This window comes from Stegodyphus dumicola, chromosome 5, assembly GCF_044657685.1.
Source record: "Stegodyphus dumicola isolate Sdum_Otavi_A_Nest chromosome 5, ASM4465768v1".
NCBI lineage: Eukaryota > Metazoa > Arthropoda > Arachnida > Araneae > Eresidae > Stegodyphus > Stegodyphus dumicola.
Window position 1 is genome coordinate 210,251,631 of NC_140772.1, and position 24,849 is coordinate 210,276,479.

Consider the following 24,849-nt stretch of genomic DNA (forward strand, 5'->3'; position numbering starts at 1 on the left):
TATTTGAAGAATGACATAGTTGTTGACATTACCTTTCGCGGAGTATAAAATGTACGCAATGCCTTCGCCGAAACTCCAGCTGTGGACCTTCCAATTGCTTGTTGCACGCTTTTCTAGCTACATGATGAAAGCTCGCAGTACGGATCAACACGGGGTTTCGTTAAGAAAGCCTAAATTTCCAAAAATTTTCACGAGGAAGAGGTTATTTTTTATTTTATTGCCAAAATGCCTTTCGTACTTTATACCTGGATTTATGTATTTTTAATAAATTGCCTTATTTTTTTGACATATTTCAAGGTGCTCGCATATATACTTTCTTAACTATGTCGCATAAAATATTCTAGGCCGCACAAATACTGTCTTGCCGATCAGAGGGTTGAAAGGTGACTAAGGAGACGGTTACTTAATTCTCAAGGGAGGGGAGGAATTCTGTGAGGGTGTGAAAAACATGCTATTTCTTAACTTTTGGAGGTCAGTGTATATTTCATCTGTATTTTCCCTACCTGAGTGGATACACGCTTCTTCAAACTGCATTTTTGCCAATATTTTGGAAATTTAAAAATCTTTTTTTATTTTGATTTGTGAGATTTTTACCTATCACTATCAATCTAATATATATGTATGCACAAATACAGAAAAGAGCATACATATAATTTCAAGAAAACTTTGAAGGAATGAGGGCTCAGTCTGAAACGAACAACTCAAGATTTTAATATCAAGAGTTACAGAGGAAATAAAATTAAAACCACACATTTTTATCGATTTCTAATTTGTTTCGAAAGAACAATATGCAAAGCTGAATTTGTATCGACTATTTCAACTAATTTCGATTATGATCGATTAAACGTGACCACATAGCATCGATTATTTTTTCGAATTGTTTTATTGATTTTCTATCAATTATGATCAATTTTTTGCCACATTTAATTGGCTAAAATTGAATATAGGTGAAATGCGCTAGCGGGCATTAATGATGTCAGAATTTTAATAAAAATAACTCAAAACAGAAGAAAGCACCATCACCCGATTTCGTTACATCAAAGATATAATTAGAGAAGGATTACAGCGGTATCGTTCTCTTTGTTATTAAATACATTACTCTCAGTGTAACTTAACTGGCGTCGGGTACTTCCGCTTGTTTATAATAAAAGTATTCATTTTAAAAAAATTAAATTTTTTCCGAATATGTCCAAAAAGCGAGAAAAAGTAACTATCCTTCAGAATTACTGTCATAAATTAAATCGGTTCTAATTTTTGAGAAATAAAGCCCGTGTATTGTATTCTTTCTCTTCCAGGAACCTAAGCACTTATATGGTTTAGAAAGATAATGAATCAAAACTCATTAACCTTTTTCGTTTCCAAGTTACAACACTGGAAAGTGATATTTTCTTCGCTTTCGTATCTTACTCCCATTCTAGAAAGAAGTTTCAAACGTTCACTAACAATTAATTCACTTTGAAACCCGTTCAGTAAAATCCCATTATCATCTAAAAATACGTAATTTGTATGCATATGCATCTATCACATCATATCTGAATTCAACAATAGACTTTCATTCATCACGTTTGTTTTGGACTACCAACTAATTAAGACTTTCTCCCAACCTCGGGCTATCTTGATTTAACAGCCCTTTAAACAACGCCCTTGAAGACATTATTATCCAACAAAAACTTCCGGCAGTTCGCTTATAACTGCCAATTGTCAACAAAACGCAGCGGGTTAAAATCTTTCTCTTTAAGAGTGCTCTTTGGCTCATAAATCGTGGAAAAAGATTTGAGTTTTATATTGAACTTGTGACAGTTCAATATTGTAACACAGCTTGGATTTCCCAAGTTACAATAGAATACTACAGATAGTTAACAAATGAGTAATGGATGGTGTTTAATTGCTAACTCATAAAATATATATGCAAAATTATTTCGTATCTTTACTGCAGATTTTACGAGGTTCCTTCTAGGCCAAGGATTTCCTATTGTGTCATACTGGAAACTGAACGACAGGAATAAGATTAAAAGAAGTGTGATTGTTTATCCCCAGCATGACGAATGGCAATGTCTGTTTACAAAGTCATTTAATAAGAATATGTACGGATTGGGAGATATTTAATGATACATTATACTTAAGTATGTTTTTAGGGTTAGGGGCAAAAAAATTATGATTATTAAATGCATTTTTCAAATGAGGTTTCGTAATGCAAATGTAGCTGGTACATGGGAAAAAATATCTTCGCGATGTGAAGAAATTTGGATTGCATGTACTGCATTCTTTTCACCTTGAATATATGTGATTACTCTTAGTAAATATTTCGCAAAATAAATAAATAAATAAACAAATAAGAAAGTCTAAAAGCTTTTTAGATTTTATATTGCGCCCAAAAGTTTTTTTTTTTTCAACGTTTTGTGTATTACTTTTTTTTAATTAAATATCATGTTCTTCGCAGTTAACCCATAAAATTAAATTCAACGACAATATCACAAAATAACTTAAAAAGAGCATATCCTTAGAATTTCCGATAGGCAGTCTAACGTGCTGGAGATTAATTTATTTTCCCTTACAGTGTCTTTGAAATCGTTGAATTTGTTGATCAAAATTTTGTTAAAGGTTTACAAAATATGAAACAGACAATAAAACAAATTCCAATTTCGGGCTTCCAGGTGCCCATGCTCGGGTGGAGGACTATGTTATTTAGAATTTGTTGACCTTGGGTGCCCTTGTTTCTTCGTAGTGCGAAAAACATCCATACATTTATGCAGATTCTTCATTATTTAATTTCTTTAAATAAAATGCAGGGCTCTAATAGAAACGCCGTTTATGGTGAACTTTCGTCAGCAGATATACTGCACTCCGTTCTCTTAAAAAATATTTTTTTTGCGAAGAATATTTTCGTTGCAAGTAATACTGCCTGTTTACGTACTACCTCGTATTAGAATGGCGCCGACATGGATGACGCAGTTTCGACTTTGATTATACTTAATAAATTCAGTCACTCTCGGTCTATTTCAACCAAACTGAATACATTTAATAATAGAACATTCACGCGTAAACATTTAGTAATAATTCAGGAGTACAGATAAGCATAAAATAAGAATTACAACCGTTTTACAGGCCAGCTACGCTTTTAGCGACCGAATCCTACGAACGACAAATCTCAAAAAGCATGTTGCCAACGCAGGGCAACGAAAAGGTAGAAATTAATTCGATAGGCGTGGCAGTGAACACTGCCTCTTAAAAATATTTTTCTCTAGCAAAATGGGAATTAAAAAATGCTTTATATTTTGAGTGTTTAGGTAAGGAAAAAAATTATTATTTGTTACAGTATTTATGCAAATATGAATTATATATCAAAAAGAGAAACTGCAATAGAAAATTTCTGAGTTATTTTTTCTGGGTGGAGTAAGAAATTCGGAAAAGAAAATAAATTAACTATTAGGAATCTTTGTTATTTAATATAAAATCAATATTGTTAAATAATTGTTATTTAATATTAAATATTTTTTATAATTTGTAATAATAATTGAAATCAAAATATTTCAGGAAACTGATTAATTAAACGAATTTGAAATATAATACCTTTGACGTATATTAATGAAAAATGAAAAGTAGCTAAATACAGCAGAAAACTGGACTTATTTTCTTGACGAAAAACTATTCATTTTCTAAAAGCATGTTAAGTATTTTGCGAATTTATTAATTTTAGGATACTTATGATCGTATGATCAAGGTTGAAATATCAAAATAATTTTTCATTTAATTTTTTACCTATTAGAGAAAAGAACTTTTCAATGACATTTTATTTAATTTTTTACCCAGAAAAGAACTGAACGTTATTGTTTAGTAAAACTGGTTAAAGAGAAATTATTAAATTAAGTGAAGTAGACTGAACTTAAACTTGGGGGGGGATGAAATTACAAAATTTCCAAATGCTTTAAGCGGGGAGGGGGGGGGCAAAAATTCTGAAAGCTTTCAGATTTCATATTATGCCCAATTTTTTTTTTTTTTTTTTTTTTTTTTTTTTTTTTTTTTTACGCTGTGTTACTTGTATTTATTAAATATCATGTTCTTTGCACACCTTAAACTACATAAAATTCCACTCAACAGCAATATCACAAAATATTTAAAAACAGGATATCTTTAAAATTTTCGATACACAGTCTCGCATATTGGAGATAAAAATGTTTTCTTCCGTACAGTGTTGCCATTGCTCGCTTTGAAATCGTTGAGTTTGTTAACCAAAAATTCGTTAAGGTTTTACAAAATATGAAATAGAAAATAAAACAAATTTAAAACTCAAAATTCGCGCTTCCAAATAAATTCCCATGTTCGGTTTGAGGACTACGTTATTCAAACTTTGAGGGCTGTAGGTACCGTTGTTTTTTCACACTATGAGAAACATTAATGCATTCATGCAGATTCTTCATTATTTAGTTTCTTTAAATGTAATACAGGGCTCTAATATTTGGTGGCAAGAGTTTGAAAAGTGAACCAACTCAGAAGGTGAAACGACGCAAAGTGCCGTTCTGAGACTTTTGAGCTAAAAAAAGGGAGGTGGTTCCAAAGCTATTTCAAAACAAGCAAAACTTAAACTGTCAGTTTAACTTAATTAAAACTATTTCAGGTCTGTCAACTTCGAATTCTCATGCTAAGCCCTAGAGGAAAAAGAAAATACGCTGGCACATTTTAGAGAAACTAAGAAAAGAACTCTTTTTAGTGCCTACCTTTCTCCGATTAACAGACATGTTTCGTTATTGTTTTCATTTTGGAAGATATTTATTTAAATTACACGGTTATTTTATGTTCAGAACCTATACTGTCGCTTATTCCTTTCTGTTTTTGTGCCAGTGAAATTCTAGCTCACACATATTTAAATTGAGATAGAAAGAGGTAGTATTTAAAGGAAGGTTTTAGATTGTTTAGTCACAGCGTGTTCCACCTGCTGTAGGCCACATTAATAGTTGAAATTTTACGATAGCATTCCGTCTACAGCGTTGCTTTAATCTGGACAATATTACTGAGGTTTGAGCCAACTTGCGCGTTAAATATTCCTGCTTAGGTTTTGGCTAACTTAGGTTTAATTTGAAATTTTACCTTTCCGAGTTTACGCTATGACAAAATTTAACTTTTAACGAGGTCTCCCGGTTCCTATATTTATATTTGACAAAGTTTTATCCTCGTTATGAAAAAGTACAGATACAAGAAGTTTGACTGTATGACAAAATTCAACCGGGATATTGAATTTCAAAATTTGCAATTTTTGATATCATTTTCTACTTGCCCCGAAGAATCGGTTAATAAAGTTAGAATAATTCGTGGAAATTAGTTTAAATGAACTGCAGTAAAAAATGTGCATAATTTAATAGGCCGTACAAGGAAGTCATTTGGTGTTCACAAAATACTTTTTTATAATGAGGGGATGAGCATAAACTATTACTAAGTATGATTATAGGCACGGGGAAATGGTATGAAAAGTTATTTTTCACATTATTTACAAAATTTGACATTACCATAATCGTGTCATCTTAAATATTTCTTTAATTGGAAATATGCATCTAGACAAATGTTTGGGAAAACAAAGGCCACAGAAGAACTTCTACGGAAACTGTGTATAATTCATAAGAAACCTTGCTGGGCATAAATAATTAGAAGTACTATATGTATTTGCGATTTAGTGGCTAGATACGCACTCAACACTTGCGCACAAATCGAAAAGCAGGGACACTCAAGCACAAGAAACAGTCACTGCAGCATGGGTAATAGGCCGACCAGCGGCCGAGCGGTAAAGTCGCTGAACACTGGTAATTCGGTCCGAGGTTCGAATCCCGCCAACGGGCTGGCTGCATGGGTGTTTTCGTGGTTTACCCCATGTGTAACGCGTATACGAGACAGTTTTCCTTAGAAAGTCCTCCACGAAGGCATCCCCCCTTAGGCAGATAGTCCTAGTGTGCTTTGCCATAATTAAGTACACCACCACACTAGCATGGATAATAGTAGTTTGTAAAATTTAATGGTAGTTTCGATCTACCCACCACATCTTCTTCCGTCTGGGAGACATACAATGTATTAACAATCATACCAACCATGTAATATTGGTTTTTTGTAAATATATATATTTTTTTTTAAATTTGCTCCAGGGAGAGAAAATCGCTAATTTTTTTAATAATATCAAACATATAGCATCTTTTTTTGCTCTTTACCTTTTCTTTAATAAATAAGCTTTACAAATAAGTCAAATTTGTTTTGCTTCTAACTCTTCCTTTGCCTGATTTTGCATTATCCTTAATTTATGGACATGAGTGTAAAAAAAAAAAAAAAAAAAAAAAAAAAAAATCTGTAATGTTTCAGATTTTAAATTACGTCCAAAGGGGCGTTTTTTTAACGTTTTGTGTGTTACATTTATTTATTAAATATCACGTTCTTCGCACATAAACGATAAAATTCTGTTCAACAGCAATATTGCAAAATAGTTTTAAAATGAGCATATCTTTAGAATTTCCGATACAGAGACTCCCGCCTGGGGATATAATAATGAAAAAAATGTTTTTCTGTGCAAAGTTCCCATTGCTCACTTTGAAATTCTTGAGTTTGTTAAATAAAACAAATTCCAGATTTCAAATTTGGTCTTCCACGTGCCCATATTCGTAGGAGGATTACGTCATTCAAAATTCGATGGCTCTAGGTACCGTTGTTTTATCACAATGCGAGAAATATACATACATTTATGAAAATTTTTCATTGTTTAATTTCTTTAAATATAATATAGGGAGATAATACTTTGTGGCAACAGTTTTAAAAGTGATTCGCCGTTTGTAGAGAATCGACGCAAAATCGCAAAACGAAAACAATAGTCCTTCAGGGACAAAGCCCCTTTGAACTAATAATTTATTTCAACAAATAAGTATGTTTCGCCTTTCTATGATTTTGTTTTCATGGTTTCAGTTTAGTATGTGTTGCATAAAATATAAACTTACACACTGTTGTTTTTCTCGAAAGAAACCAAAAAAGGGGATTAAGAGCTTGAAAAATTCTTATTGATTAAATTGTGGAGCTATGGCCAAATTAGTGGAGTTAATCTGTAGTGATATTAGGCTATTTCGAAGCAGGAGACATGAAAATTGTGCAATGCCCTCGCCGGTACCCAAGCCTCGGACCTTTCGAATACGCGCCGATTGTGCTGACCATTACACCACGAGGGCATGCTAAGAAAGCGGGGGAAATAACTTATAAACTCTCCCTCTTAAAGAGCAACTGCGGATTAGGTGACCCTATCGCCAAATCTTGGTGATGGAGAATCATCATGCACCACCTTTTTTTTAGTTCGGGTGCCACTGTAGAGTAATTAGGATTTTTTTTTTTTTGTAAGCAGGGGTCATTAAAAGTGAGCAGTGCCCTCGTCGGGACTCAAACTTCGGACATCTTGAACAAGCGCCGAGTGTGCTGACCACTACACCGCGAAGGCATGCTAAAAAGGCCGGTGAAATACCTTATAAATTAAATTAATTTCTAATTCAATAGTCAAAAATATGAATAAACAGTAGAAATGGAAAATTCGGTTTCTTTCAAACGTAGCTTCTGCTGATGAATTCTGTTTCTGATTTTATATTTTTATTTAGACTTTACATATTTTAATTACATGTGTTTTTATTATATGGTATATTAAATCCTGGAGCTCAAAGAAATACGTAAAATTTTACAGATTTTCAACATAAAAGGATTTGCAAACACTGGCACGGGTCACCATATCTTTCTGAATTTGAAATTTTGACGATTTGAGGACCTAAGTCACGTGCCTCGTATCCCGTTGCGAAATCAAGTCTGCCACATCATTTGTATGTGGATTAAGGCAACACCCGCATAGCATCCTGAATGACGGTACACGACGCGCGTCATAACAAGACAGAATTGTTATTTTTAAATCAAATTAAACTTCAATAAAGTTAATTATTTTTTTAAACACTTTGCTGATTATTGTGTAATAAATATTTCCGATCTGACTAAAATGATGCGACAGGGCACTTTCAATTACAAAAATGATTTCAATTGGATGAGAGTAAAACAAATTCCTAAACATGAAACCCTTCATCCATAGCCCATGAAAGTTCTTTACTTTCTCTTCGCTGTAACAATTACAAATACAAGTTCGTCGATTAGTAGTCGCTGATAACCACATCATTTCCTGCATTAATTTCTGAAAAGCTCTTTAATCGTTATGGGACATCGGTAAAGCTAAACTGGCCCCAAGAAGAATGCGAACGCATCCAGGAGAATTGTCGAATCTTCTCTTTGGTCTTACACTCGCCATCTCCTTAACCCAGTTTTCAAAGGCTGTTCTCGTCCAGCTGGAACCAATTACAGAGGAGAAAACGCGGGTCTCGCTCCACCCTGCAAAGCATTTTAAAACAGGACCCCTGAAAGATGTCCACCACTTTTTGCAGAGGATAAGAAGGAAACACAATACGTGTAGCTGCGGTTGCAAAGACGTTATCACGGACAGCCGTTTTCATCCGTGCTGACAGAATATAACAGTATCTTATTTGGATAAACTTCTAGTCGATTTAATTGAACAAAACAAAGGTAAGATTATGTTTTTATTTTGAAGTTTAAATTTTTAAAAAATTTAATTTAAATAGCTCCAGTTTTTATTACTTTAAGTATTTTAAAAGAAGAATTTCATTTTTACCAATTCGAAGTTTCTAATCTACCGAAGGGGAAATATCTAAAGTTTTAATACATGATTATTTATAATATAGGTTGAGAATATTAACTTTGTATTAAAGATGGGACATTCGAATCTTCCAAATTTCATATTTATCGTCGCAAAAAATATATATGCATTCTGAAAAACTGCATTTTAAAATTTGTTTTTCATTAAGAGCAAGTTACAGATTTTTCGGTAGTTAAAAATTTTTAATATTAAGTGAAAGGCTTTTTTCCCCGTTTAATCATTATCCATGTATAAAAAAATTGTTTTCGGATTCCAGAATAATTGAAGATTAATTCCATTTGTACTTTGTAATATTACAAAAGTTCGCGCTTAGCGACAGCTTTTTCTAGCAGATTTTTAGTTTTTGGCAGAGAATGCTTTTTAAGCTCGAGAATTTTTCTGTTTCAAAACAAAATAATTGAATTCCAGTTGACTTTTTAATCTAAAACACTTACGATGAGGTTTAGCATTCAATTTGAATTTACTTTTTACTATTTTGTATGCGAAGATTGAAGATCACTTAACATTAACTCTTATTACAGATTTCTAAGCATAAAATAAACCACACGTATTTTAAAGAAGTTTCTCCGTTCTAAAACTGTTCAATTCCTTTTATGCAAGTAGCTGTAGTCATCATATTAAATATTTAATTAAAATGCTCTAGAGCCTTATACTAAGCTTGGATGTTTTCGGGAAGAATTTCCCGGGGGAAAGCTATCCCGTATTCACGTTATGCATGAGTAAAATCTTAAAAAATCCTTTTTGAAGCCAGGAATAGACTTTTAACTAGAAGAAAGGAATTAATAGTATTCTATGTCTTCAGTCATTCAGTTACAGCTGAAAGCGTCTCTCACCTTTTAATATTGAAACTCCGAATTGAAATATCAAAGTAATAAATTCGAATTTTCAAAAACCCTTCTCAACTTTAAAGCTATATTTATCAATGTAGTTGTAAGATTAGATTATTTAACTTGGCAAATGCAGAAAGATACTCTCCCTAAACTCCATTTCAGTTTTTGACTGACAGCGCAGAGGAGAGAGAATCTCCTACTAACAAGCTCTCGAGCAGATTTTCGTCCCAACAGGTTTTAATAGCCCTCGCAAAAGCTCATGACATCACTCGTGTTCCACCTTATTGACGGTGTGTTACTCTTGCAAAAATATGTTTACATTCATTTAATGTTTGAAATAATATCTGCACTTTGAAGTTTTACAACATTAGTTATAGAATAAATATTTAAACAGGTCTTTATTTCGAGTTAAAGTACTTAATTATTAAATTTGAAGTGAAAAAAAAAAAAAATTATGAAAAAGTATTCAATTTTTTTTCACGCCTCCTTTCTGTTATCTATAAATACGAATGCAGATTCAACGAGTTGCCTAAAACTAATGGAGTTTTAATCATAAATTTGTTTTTCTTCCCTTTCAATACTATTTTGATCATTGATTGGTAAAGAAGTCTGTTTTCATGAATTTTAAAGATGAAAAATCTTAATTAAGAGGAAGAAAAATAAAACTATTAAAAGAAAATTGAAATGCAACTTGAAAACTTCAGACTATAGACTGAAAACTTGATCAATAAACTTTAAAAAAATGATTTTAATTTATTTAAAAATTTAAAAATGGTAAGATTAAAAAAAATTGCTGTCTGGTCTTGGTGTACAGATTTCAGTTTAACACCAAAAGTACTTTTAAACTTAACAGCAGCGATAGCCTCTTAGCACCTCTGAAATTTAAGACATCGAACATAAAATCTTATATTTAAAATCAGCCGTTCAAAATGGCAAAGCGAGGCTAAGGTGTTATTTCATCGTAAATTAACGCTACGTGGAGACTTCTGCACTTATCTGATAAATATAAAGAGCAAACATTTCCCTCAAATATAATACTTTCCATTTTGCAGAAAAGGGAAATCCTCGAACTAAATATAGGGTGACCCAAAAGTCTGTTAACATTTCAAAATTCAATAATTCACTAAATAATGTAGGTACAGAGATAAAAACTGAAGCAAAAACTTGAAATGTTATGGGGTTATATTGATAGGAAAAAAACTGCTTAAATCGGCCAACAGATGGCGCTTTATATGATAACAAAAGCAATAAATATCATAACAATTGATTTTTAGCAAAGACTATGTTCTATATAACAGATGTTCAACATGTCGGCTGTCATTCATCAATAATACCTATAACGTAACTGGAATACGGTGCGTAATTGGAAGCTAGCTAAGCTTGTTTATGATCGTTAAAAAATTTAAACAGGAACTTTAAAGCGTATGACGCCTGTTTTAGTACCTTCATAGGAATGGACAGTCTAAAAATTTATCGAGTGGAAAAAATTATCTTGCTGTTGTTGTGACTAATCGCGCTTCTCCGATATCAGAACAAGACCACGAAATTCATTGTGGCAAAGAAGCAAGATTGCGCCTGTCGTTGGCAACAGCCTTGTCCACCATACAGGTGACTGTAGGACATTGCTCAGTTCCGCCCCAAAGTTTGAAGGAGAGCACCCCGGGGATGTATCCCAGGATCTTCCACCACTCTTCCTCTACCACAACCTCTCGAGAAGACTTTCGGCTCAGCACATATTTTGAATGCCCCCTTCTGCCCCACATACACCTTACAAACATCCATGCCTTCTCCGGGATCCGAACCTGGGAGGGCCCTTCGGTGTTGTAGTCAGATCCAGTAACCGCTATCCTGGTTTAGGAGGTAAAATTATCTTACTAGCAGTATCTTAATGAAAGAGCCCACAGCAGCTCAGATGCATTGATTTAAATTATTTATTTTCTTTTCCAAAATTAATAAGACCCATTTCAAAGAATGAAACTAAAGACACCTTTTCTTAAAAACTGACGGTTTTAGAAAGGTTAATTTTTAAATCGAGAAAAAAGAAAATAGTATATTACAGCAGAAGTGAAAAAATTGACAGTTTCACTCACGTGTGTGTCGGATTTGCTCAGTACTTATAGGTCCCACAAAATTTTTGTAAATATTATGGGGTCCTGGGAGTCGCGAAAAAGTCTGAGTGTTAAAAAGGGGTCGCGACTGAAAAAAGTTTAATAAACCCTGGTATAGACTAATCATTAAATGCTGAGCTATACAAAGTTTTGCTAATTTATCAATGAATGAAATGTGTGATAGTCGCTCTCGCAAGCTACATGATTTTTCTGAAACAAATTTTCATTATAAATATTGTTAAACTGAATTAAAAATAATTTATTTCATGAAAGAAAATGCAGGTAAAGAAAGCAAGGTTTAAAATGAACGTTACATGTTTCATGATTAAACTTAACCTGATGCAATTTGTATCATGAAACTTTGAGTTGCATTTTTAAAATTGAAATTGATTGTCATCAATAATTAACATGAGAAAATATTTCTAAAATTAAGTATAGAACAAAATACGTTCTCTAATTGCTAAATCCGAATACAGATAGATACCTAGATAAGTTATTCTTTGTATCAAGAAAAATAAAGCTATTGTATGCTTAAACGAGAATATTTTAATAATATGCATAAATTACAATGGTACTTTATATATTACAAAATACAAAAGACATTTGTATATTGTGTTCGATAGCTTTAAAAATACAGTGATTAAAATTATGGATCTGATTATAATCCCGCTGTCATTAAAGAAGTTAAAAATAGTGGATATTAAGTATCTCTGCTATCCAGTTGGTTGAGAATACTTAATAAGAAGAAAGGGAAGAAACTGTCATCGAGGGCTCCAGGGAGTTAATTATTATGCATGCCTTTTAATCCAACAATAATAAATTTATTGCATTTCCATATCTTTTTTAAACAGTTGACATTTTGATGTATTGTATTAAATCTTTATATAAGTGAATTGTTAAGGTTTGCTTCCTCACGTCACGTTTAGTATTTGGTGTAAAGAACTGCTTTCATCTCCTTTTGGCACATGCAACTGTCAGATGCAAATGAGCCCAGTATAATTTCATAGTTCATTCCCCTTGAGTTCTTTATTGTGATGTTGTGAAACGTTAGAAACAGTCAAGAAGCCATGGTACCATGGTCAAGAAGCCTTTGGTCACAGTGATGTAAACTTATAAGGTATTTCTCCCTTCTTTCCGCATGCCTTCGTGGTATAATGGTTAACACCCTCAACGTGTATTCGAGAGGTCCAGGTTCGAGTCTCGGCGAGGGCATTGCTCATTTTTCACGTCTCCTGCTTCAAAATAACCTAATGACTCTACAGTGTCGCCCGAACTAAAAGGTGGGGAGGATGATTCTTTACCATAAGGATTTGGTGATTGGTTCCCCTAGTCCTCAGGATTAAAAGGATTTGAAAGGAAATTTTCTCTTTCCTTCCGGCATGCCTTCGTAGTGTAATGGTTAGCCCATTCGGCGCGTATTCGAGGGGTCCAGGTTCGAGTCCCGACGAGGACATGGCTCATTTTTCGCTTTTCTTGCTTCAAAATAATTCAATCACTCGTCAAACTAAATCCTAAATGTTTAAGTGAAGAAATCGTTTTTTTTTTTTTTTCATTGTTTACGCCACTTTGCAGTTTTTACGTTAATTAACCTAATTTAACTTTAGAAGTAAGACTGCGCGATAAGTCTTCTGCCTTTACATTCTGTTAACTAAGCAATTCTGTTGCTTATCATTAAACTCGGTAGTGTAGAACCATTCAAATATACATTAATTACAGCCATAAATTATGTATATTAACAAAGTTTTATTAAATAAAAATAACGCATAGTTGGATACATGAATATATCCCAATATATGGCTTGTTTTATGACGATTCGATCTGCGATCGTACTGTAGGAACGAGGTTTTGGTGCATTGTTTAACAATATGTAATAAATATATGCATTTTTTATCTCATTATGTGTATCTATTACTCTTCTCATGATTGACATTAATTTCATTGATTTATTAATTTTTGCAGGTAAAAATGAGATTGTTAACACTATTGGCTCTTCTACTTTCAATACTAGGTAAGAAATATTTTATTGAAAACTTGCAGTATAATTTATAAAAACTTCCTTCTCCTTCTGATTGAATGAGCAAAGAAACATTCCCAACTTTTAAAATTATAAATGATAGAAACGGACCCCCAGAAAGTATTATAGCACAACTGGATCAGTTTCAAGAATAGAACATTTTTTTATAAAATTCTAAATATCCCATTCTATATTAAAAAAACAGCTGTTATAGCTATAGTCTTTTATCATTTTATCTGATTAAAAATATTTGTCTTAATTGTATCAGGTTCTTTTATCATCCTAAATTAAAGGTGGAAAATGTTTTTTATTAGTCTTTAAAAGTCTCTAAGTATAAACTCCGACAATACTTTCACAGTATTTAATATCAAATAGAACTGCTGCAGATGTTAAGGTATTCTTGTACAGGTAAAAGAATTAGCAGTTACCGATTCACGACTTAAAATGACTTTCATTTATCTTTCATCTTACAGCACAGCATTGCTTATAAATGGATACTTCTTTGTAATTTTTCGATACTTCTGGACATTATCAAATTTTGTTAATATTTACACTAGTATAATTAACGGAAAATATTTCTAATGCCATGGATTAGGTACAGAATTTCTCTGTGACCTGTTTACTCTCATCTGCACCAGAAACTGAATTTCTAAAGTTATAAAATGTTTAACGTTATGTGCACTGAAGCCTAAAAAAACTGGCTTGGGTGACTGCGCATAATGTATAATAATACTACATACGCAAGGTAGTAAGAGTCGATCCTAGCGGAGTGCAAGATGGTGCACAGCACGTGGGTGGTCAAATTTAAGGGCGGCGAAATGATTATCAAACGTATTATATTTCTGCAACAAAAGGGCAGTCAATTTTAGTTTGCATGTGAGCGGCCGACGGTTTGGGATCGGTACTGAAGGTAGTGTTTCACCACAGAGTATGTCACATGACATAAATATGTAGGTGCTTTTAGAGGGTTTTTTTTTTTTTTTTTTTCCTAGAGCTGGTAATTTTTTGTTATTTTGGCGATTTCTAATACATTTCAAGGGATGGAGCTATGAGAAGTGTTCCTAACATTTTGGAAGTAGAGGCAAAGTTTGAATTTTCGCACATAACGATTTCAAAGATGTGCCGTGATTGCAAGAACTCAAGCAAAGCTTTGAATTTAAGAAAACGTGACTGCAAAACAACTTCCGATGATTATTACCATCATCAGCTTATAAGGTACTTTGTTCTTCTTTCCAGCATGCCTACGTGGTGTAACGGTAGCACACTCAGCGAGTATTCAAGAAGTCCAGGTTCGAGCCCTGGTGAGGGCGTTACTCATTTTTCATGTCTCTTGCTTCAAGGAAGCCTAATGACTCTACACGCTGACAAGTTTTGTTTCGTGGAATAACTGCACAACCTACCTCAAATACAACTGTAATTCAGTTCTGGGACCTCAGCAGTCAATGTCCAGAAGTATCCACAATGTGACAATGTCCACAATGCGAGGTTAGGGGAATTTTCTTTCCTTACAGGAGCATAAAGTGAAAATACCCAACTAGAGTACCCTGAAGAAACTAGATTAATAGATTTCACCTGTAACCAAAATATTGTAAAAGTTTTTTAGACTTCTTAATGATACGGAATATGTGTAGATGATATATAGTGAGACCCTTGGTCTCTGACAAGTGCACTATGCGCGCATCCTTTCTGATGTGTTACATCTCTTCATGTTCTGCATTCATTTTGATGGATTTGTCTTTTTTAGCAGTGCAATGCTCGGCCACACAAGTCTAGAAACACCGAATTATAGTTAGAATAGTTACAAGAATACGCATTTAAGTTCGGAATCTTGACATGTACACCTAAATATTAAGATCTCAACTCTATCGAACACATTTGGGATGCCGTGAGACATACATTATGCGCAGAGTCATCGAAGCCAGTTTTTAGCGTTATCCAAGCGTTATTCAGAATCTTAGTGTTGTGCAATATATGAAGGCAGGTAAGAAGCCTATTAATTCTAGATTGTGGAACAGAGAAATTATATGCCTTCTAATGTGACAAAAATATGAATCGTTTTGCAGAAAGTACGTCGTGCACTGCCTCTAGAAATACGGCCCTTCTTTCCTGGTCAGGAGCCATCCTTTCTAGAGCGTTGCCTCTAGAAATACGTGTATAGTCAATGCTGCTGCAATTCTACTCTCCCGTGAGGAATCTAATAAGTATTGGGCAGGTGAACTAGCTGTTTGGCACTTCAGTGTCGAATATAACCATGTGTATGTTTGCTCTTTTTTGTATTTAATTTGAATGATAAATTCGTAACTTCATGAGATATTTCTTTATATGGGCATTCTTTTGAAAAAGAAAAGGTAAATATCTTCATGATTTTATGATTTTTATATATCACATGTACAACTGAGTAAATATTTCTCAATATAACAAAACAAACAAAATAAAATGGGCTGGGTTTTTTAATGGATTGGAACATTTCATACCACTCATTAAGTCTTTCGGGTTTTCAACTACAGTCTAAAGGATAAGATTACGATATTTTTTCCTATTATTTTCTTATGGTTCTTTACTTTGAGTTGTTCATGATTGTATATTTTGTGGACAGAAGTTAGTAACAACAAATTACTTTTCAAAATAATATGCAATATATGAAGGCAGGTAGAAAGCCTATTAATTCTAGATTGTTCAGCTAAACATCAAATTTATTCAAAGATATCTCTGTTATGGTTCAAATGCGGTATATTTCAGAAAGGAAACCAAAAGCAAAATACGTTACGCAGTACAAACTTGCTCATTAAAATGAACGTATCCATGAATATGTATAATTATTTTCCGTAAAATTAGCTTTTAAGATTTATGACAAAGTTCCTTGCTTTATAGAGATTCGGTAAAATAACACTGTCCTTAATTTGTTCAGAATACCTCGAACTCCTAAGTATCAGTGCTAATTAATGTACGCAGAATAATCGGAAAACTGAAGCAATCCAAAATGTGGCTTGTAAAATTGTAATTAATGTAATGATATAAAAAAATTATCCTTTCGGGAAGATTTAAATGAAAGGCATACAGTACTGTATTTAAAATAAGGTTTAACTAAACAATATATTGAAATTTGCACAGATTTTTCCATCTGAATAACGTTTGTTTTCTTTTTTTCAAGTGTTGATATTCTTCCAGACGATACACTATGCGCTGCTGAAATGTAGGATATCGTTAAATAGGAATTTCATGTATATAACCTAAAAGTCTACACATTCTAGTGTTGTGTAATTACCTTAGTTGTTTCACCTATGTGTTCATTATACCTTTTATAGCTCCTATTTTCTGTTCTTGAATCACTCTGCATCAGTAATATCTTTCGCATCTGATTAAATTCTGTTACTTTCACACCTCTTGTCTTTGATCACGAATGCTGTATTTTCAGCATTTATATTTTTAAAACCTTGAGCTCTAAAAATAATTTCAGCGAGATCTTATGTTATTACTTCTTTATCGATGAAATATATGCACTATCAGGAATCAGTTTCTCCAGCAATGATTTAGGTTGAGTTAAGCTTTCAGCGTTATTCAGAATCTTAGCAATGGTATTCACTGCACCAAAAATCGTAAATTTCTTCCATAAACGCATGAACTTTTAATAATCTCCAAATTACTAGCATCACAGAGTCTTGGAGGGGCAGTGCACGGAAAATTGCAAAACGGATAACAAAATGCGCAAATTTTCTTTTTCGCAATATAATGCAGTGATGAAATCACAAACAGTTATCTCTTGAAAAATTTATAAGCAATAAAAAGGATTAAGCGAACAATTTCTGCTGACTTAGAAGAACGTTTTGTGCAGATCATTAGCATTAATAATGGAAATGCGTAATAAAAATTTTTGCCTCGTTGTTCACATTTAAAAAATGTATGGTAGACAATTTATAATTAGTATAATAAAAGTGTGTGATAGAATCATAATTAATTATTTGATTCTGTTTAGTACACATAATTCTTAGTTTTAAAATTTTCTGAAGTATGCTGTTACCGAATATTATGAGTCTACCTTCATTTTAAACATCATCATTGTGTCAGTCTTATAAATATGATAGATATCTGTGCATGAATTACGAAATAACTTCAAATAAGAAGAAAGAAATTGAATAAAAAGGCCTTACATTTTTACACGACTCAAGCCTAAATATTACATTTTGTAAAATTTGGTAAGAAACTTGTCGAAAAATTCAAAAACTTATCTTGGCGCACTTTTTTCAATTTGCAGGAAGAATAATTAATTCACTTGACGAAATTCTTAATTTATGGCAAGCTATTTTTTTCCCTTTTTTTTCACTGTGCACGAACAGAAACATTGTTCATATTTTCAAATAATTTTACGAAAGTTAGTAAACCACATTTGGCGTTATTATCGCTTATAACAAATATGCCAAATTTCAAAACATGCCAGTATATAAATTTACGCATATCTTTGGCAATCTCGAATGAAAGACTCTAATTTCTGCAGGTATGCTTAGAAATACATCTACATAAAGATGATGGCAAAACTTTTATAGGTTTGAGAATACAAGAATTTCTCGAAAAATTTATCAAAATTATTAAAAGATACAAATTTTAAAAAACAAACAAAATAACTGCGAATTTTATTGGGATTGAACCTAGAATTCGATCTGTGAAAGACTGAATTATTTGAGTTTAATAAAAAAAAAGATATTAATAAAATATATACCAAATTCAGTAAACATCGAGCAGCTAAAATTTTCAGAGCTAATTTTTAAAACATTATACGTGTGATTTTTTATAAAACATGGCATTTTGACATAATATGAGTCAGAATACCTTCGTTAGAACAATTCTGTATATAAATTAAATATAATCCTATGCCGCGCTTCTGAGACATATAAAATACAAGCTAAATTTCGTCAATCGGCCCAGTCGAATTGGAGATATAGAACTCTCCTCTTTTTTTTTTTGTGTGTGTGTGTGTATGTGCAAGGTATATATTTGAGATTTCAGGTCAGAGCAAAATAAGCTTTTAAAATTTCAAAAAGTTGTTGCTCAAGAAATTAGTGTAGAAAACAGCATTTACTAGCAATTTATATATAACTCCAGCAGCTGGTTATTTATAAGCAGAGTACAAAGCAAGGTTTGTAGAGATATAAAAGTTTTCAGAATCAGGATTTCTTGAAAGTATCGTATGCTCTTTGCCCATAATCATATCCTTATCTTTAGACCATAAAAATTATTATGCTGATTAATACAGCACAAAAGCACATGGAGGAATGCTTTTAATTCTTTACATCCTCCCTCTTTAGGCACACTTAAAAGGAGAGAGGCAGAAGTGTAGATCTCTCGTAAGTGTATTCAGGAACTAATGATGTCCGTTTCAATTTTCAAACTGATGCCACCAAATGTTAGAGTCCTGCATTATATTTGAAGAAATTAAATAATGAACAATCTGCATAAATGTTTGTATATTTCTCACACTGTGATAAAACAACGGTACATAGAGCCATCAAATTTTGAATGACGTAATCCTCCTGCGAATATGGGAATATGGAAGACCAAATTTGAAATTTGGAATTTGTTTTATTATCGATTTCACATTTTCTAAAACTTTAACGAGTTTTTGTGTAACAAACTCAAAGATTTCAAAGCAAGCAATGGCAACAATCTACGGGGGGGGGGGAGGAAACCTTTTTGTCTCCAGCGCGCGGAACTATGTATCCGAAATTCTAAAGATAGGCTCATTTTTAAATTATTTTGCGACATTGCTATTGAACTGAATTTTATGTTTTAAGTGCAAAGAACATGATATTTAATAAATAAAGGTAACACACAAAACGTTATAAAACGCCCCTTTGGACGTAATTTAAAATCTGAAAAATTTAAGATTTTTTTTTTTATATTTTATTATTCTATAAAATTTCTCAAACATTTTTAAGGTGCTTGAAAAAATTAACATCAAAAGTTATGTTATCCCATTAGTCAGTTTTGCTGAGAAAATTTTCTGTTGACATTCTTAGCACAGCCTTTTTTTTCCAATTCCGCTTCGTTCAAGTACTGCTTTCGAACAAAAAAATATCTTCCCTAAATTATCTTTAATTTTAGAAAAAGATTGCATACAGGAATTTCTTTGCAGCTTAAATAGCTATAGGATGTAACAATCTTTTTTTTATATAATGCTTATTTCCCGATTTGAAACCGTCTTCAGTATTGTATTCTGTACGTTTCGCAGTAAATAGTATATTTGTTTTATTTATGAAGGTCAAATCTGAACGATGTATTCACTTGAAATGACGCAACAGAAATCTTTTCTGTCTAAAACTGGTAAGGAAACTTTTAATATATGATAGATAACACTATGGTACCTTCTTCTCAAGTTCTCCTAGACGTCCTATTTAAACTAAAGCCAAGTTTCTAATAGAGAGAAATAGTAGTTAAGTGTTTTAATACACGAGTATATTCTTTTTGTAAATTCTTCATAACATCACTAATTTATTTCCTATAATTAGTTAGTCAAGTTACATGTGAATTATGTTTATTTTGTTGCCAACCGCATACGTAAATATAACATCATTTACAGATTTAGTTATTCTGAAACAATGACCAGATTATTAACATAAGAGTGGAAATAAAATTTCTCTCAAAGTAATCTTTGAGCTTCCTATTAGCTGAACTGATCCACTCAGGAAACTGTATATTAATTACCAATATCTATTGTTTGAGCCGAATTATTTATCCAACCATTTAAGCTTTACCCAATATTCATCTTATCCATTTTTTTTCGAAACTTAACAGAAGTTCTCAGGATGTCTCAAAAGTTTAAAGATCAATTTCCATGAATTCCGAAATAAATCTGAACATATTAAGATCATATAGCATGTGAGCTCAAAGACCATCTTTTATTCGAACACGTTGGTAATAGTAACGAGCTTAATGACCATTTTTTATTCGAAGCTAATTTTTCTAAAAGATAAACCAACTCTTTTAACTCAGAGAGCTGTTTAGACTTCGAAATTCATGTTCAGATCTATCTGCATCATTCATGCATGTAGATATGAATTACTAACGCGTGTTAATTAGATACGGTTTCTAAATAATATCTATATCTTGAAAAGTTGAGATGATATCTCAAATTGCTATTTGAATGGGGGAGTTTCTGGATATTTGTTAGCATTCTGTTCTAGATATCTGTATCTAAAGGAAATCCTAATACTACAATTAAAAAGATGTTCATAAGGTGTTTATTTCAGGTTCACGATATGAAAGTGAAAAGAACTTGACATGCTACCCTTAATTACTCATTTTTTTATTTATTTATTTATTTATTTTTTCGTCAGTGTACGATTGAAGTAAAAATGAGAGCTGTTTTACCTTTCTTCTCTGTCTGTATAAAGTGTATTCATATAAAAAGTTTTGCCTCTTCCAAAAATCTTGCACCAGCAGAATATTAATGGAATAAATACGTCTAAAAATTTTGGAAAAGGAAAATCCTTTTCCAAAAATGAATAACACGTCATTTTTGGAAGAGGCAAAAGAAGAGTTCTGCCTCTTCCAAAAATCTTGCACCAGCAGAATATTAATGGAATAAACACGTCTAAAAATTAATTTTGTCCATTTTCGTTTGATTTTAAAGTGTTAATTTTGATTTCAAAATAATGCTAATCCATTTTTATTTGAGTTTCAAGTAGAGCTTAAATTATGAAGTGGTTTAATGTAGACCTTTCCAGAGCGTAAACTTTTTTTTCCAGAGCGTAATTTTTTTACTTTCAGTTGTAATAGTGTCCGCGGCTGAAAATGGAACAAAACCAGTGAGGAAAACCTTACGAATGGTTAAAAAACTGAAGAATTCATCATCGAAACATGCAAAAAAGTCGTCGAAAAACGATGAACAAAAATCTGTAAGTTATATTTTATAGTGTAATATCATATATATTTAATTTCAAGCTCTTTTTTAGCGCGCAGTTTGTGTTTTATAGACTACAGGTTATATTTTTGCCAATGGTTAAAAAACTAAAGAAGTCATCATCAAAACATGTGAAAAAGCCGTCGAAAAACGATGAATAAAAATCCGTAAGTTATATTTCATAGTGTAATATCATGCATATTTAATTTCAAGTTGTTTTTAGCACGCAAACAATGTTATAGACTACAGGTTATATTTTTACAGACCAATATTGAACGTTTTGGAGCATTTAATGATTTAGGTGTAAAATGCACCAAGATAACAAAATGCTGTGTTAATTTTCGGCCGTTTTTATCTTCATTTTTTGTTTATTATGTTTTGAAATATGACGAATAATGTCACTGGAATAAGTTGAGAAACCAAAAATAAACAGAAAAACTGATGTATAATTGCGTTATTTTATGAGCTCTTCATAATTCGAGATACGACAGACAATCTTACTAGAACTTATTGAAACGAAAAACTCAAATAACTATAAATCTTTTCCAAAGTGATCCAAGTTCAGTCATTCATTAAGTTCATTGATTCTTTTCTAACGTCACGAATTTGGGAGCAAAAATTAGAAGTCATCCATGTTCCGTATTGCCGAAAAGTTTTAAAATCTTGTAACGTGAACAAGATCCCGTCCCATAAATAGGCCTTTAGTTCCACTAAGCTACCAGTCCATCATCACGAAACCATGTAACACTTTTTGTTGACTTCCGCATAACGCAATGCACCCAACATTTACATCCCCCAAACAATGCCTATATCGCGGAAGAAGCAGGACACAATGGAGAAAGCTTTGTTTTTCATGTAAAGTCATTAGCAGACTTGTACCTATAAACCACGCCTTCTGAATCCCTCAACTGCGTCTTCTCAAATCACTCACGCGTGCATGGAGTTAGTCGTCTTTCAAATAGAATACTACCTGAAAGTCTTAGAACGTTTCAGTCTTTGATGCTGTGCTCCTTCGTTGTAACACTGGTAATGAGGACCGTGTGAAATAGGTATTACACTAAAACGGAAAGAAAAATGGAATATTTACCTAGTTAGAAAAAAGTATTTAGAAGCAGTTTTATATAAGTCCCGGTAACTATTCGTTCATTCATAGAAATTTAGTTTGTTTAACATTTAAACACATAGTAACGTAAAATAATAGGGGGACCGGAAAGTAATGTCGCTTTCTTACATTAAATTCACACGAATAAATTTTTAATACGTTTTTATTTTTAATCTATAATGTAATCACCCTCGTTATCAACAACCTTTTGCCATCTAGTGTGTAGATTTTCAATCTCCAGACCGATATAAATCAATTGGTTTTTGAGTAAAATATCTCAAGATGGCATTTTGGACATCATTCAAATTTTCAAATTTTTTGGCACTAAGAAAATGTTGTAGGGATCGGAATAAATAGAAATCCGAGTGTACGATATCGGGCGAGTATGGTGGGTGATGCAGCACCTCCGGTCCCAATTCATTCATTTTTTCCAGTGTCCGTCTTGCACAGTGCGGTCTTGCATTGTCGTGTTGCAGAATCATGCCTTTTCTATTGGCAATCGCCGGATGTTTTTTGATTAAAGATTGGTTCATTCTATCCAATTGTTTACAATAAAGATCTGCATTAACAGTTTGTCCAGGTTTCAACAATTCAAAATGAACAATTCCGCGAATACTCCACCAAACACACAGAAGCGACTTTTTGGGATGTAAACCCTTTGTAACCCCTATTAAAACTGCCTTTTGCGTTTTGGATTATCATATAGGACCCATTTTTCGTCTCCAGGAACCAAACGATCAAAAAATGGTTCTGTATGGTGCAGTTGAAGCAATACGTTGTTCTGTATGTGATGGATCGGTTGGCTTTGTTCTTTTCGAACAGATTATGGGGGACTCAAACATCTGCTTTGCTTATTTTTCCATTCTGCTTTAAATGTTCTTAGATGGTCGACCAAGGTTGGTTAAGAGTGTTTGACATGGATTTGCTTCTACTTCTGCCCTTAGCATGTTGTTGTCGACATGTGCAGCAACGACATTTCTTTCCGGTCCTTCTATAATTATGATTTATAAGGAATAATTAAAAAGTGTCAAAATTTAATAGCTCTTTAATGCGCTTTAATGAATTATACATTAAAGAATTCTCTACATTCAGAATAGTCCATTTGTGCTTCGAATATAGTCACTTTAAACAGTAGATCGTTGCAAATGGAATAGTACCTGGAGGCAGATTCGGAACTCCTTTTCCGGACTGTTGCCGAGTAAGTTTTGGTTTAGTTTGTTTGATTACGACAAAGCCTCGAGGGCTATCTGCCTAAGGAGAAGGATGCCTTCCTGGAGCACTTTTTAAAGGAAACTGCCTCGTGTACACGTTACACATGGGGAAAACCACAAAAACGCCCATGCAGCCAGCCCTTTCGCAAGACTCTTAAATCGGATCGAACTGCCAGTATCCAGCGACTTTACCGTTCAGCCACTGGTGGGCGTTTCCGAGTAAGGTAAGACAAAAAAGAACAAGAGATGAAATTTAAAACTAATCATAGGTCAGAAATTAGTGCAAGTAAAGAAATAAATGCAATACCAATGGAAAATTTATTCTTCAGTGAACAATTTTCAGTGATAAAAAAAAGCAAAATATTATTTAAATGAGATTTTAATCAAATTTTAAAAATGCCATGCCGTTTGCGCATTCTGCTCCGCATTGGGGATTTTTAAAGTACTTCCCTCTTGTTTTAATACTTATTATTTTTAACCGAGAATTTTCTTTTCTTTCTTATTTCTATTTCTAAAATTACTGAGTTATATTAAACTGATTTGAAGTACTTATTAATCCATCAGACCGGCCAAAATTACTTGTGCAACATTAATCATATCTTCAATTGTCTACTGCAGGGTTTCTTAAACTTTCAATAGCGGCCCCTTTTTATCACTGAGATTTTTTTTTTTTTGCGACCCCTAGAACCCCATAATATTTACAAAAATTTTGAGGGACCCCATAAGTATTGCGTAAATCCGACACACGACGGAGCGAAACTGTCAATTTTTTCACTTATACTGTAATATACTATTGCAGTTTTTAGATCATTAACTTTAATTTCTAATTTTAAGACATAGAACAATGTGAAAGTTTTAAATAAATAACACACGAAATGAAAGCGTCACGTGCAAAGCAAGGAAAATGAATGTTTGTATTACATAAAGAAGGCATCGAAACGGTTTCGTTTTTTCCTTCGTCTGTATTGTCT

General features: G+C 32.8%; 1 protein-coding gene across 1 annotated transcript in view; it reads left to right on the forward strand.

The window, feature by feature from the left end:
• Positions 1-8,400: 8,400 nt before the first annotated feature.
• Positions 8,401-24,849, forward strand: part of LOC118192807 (uncharacterized) — a 49,564-nt gene continuing 33,115 nt past the window's right edge. Inside the window, exons 1-3 of the mRNA XM_035363828.2 lie at positions 8,401-8,568; positions 13,617-13,665; positions 21,433-21,560. Of these exons, the coding sequence (XP_035219719.1) occupies positions 13,623-13,665; positions 21,433-21,560 (171 nt within the window). The 5' untranslated portion in view covers positions 8,401-8,568; positions 13,617-13,622. The remainder of the gene's footprint in view (positions 8,569-13,616; positions 13,666-21,432; positions 21,561-24,849) is intronic.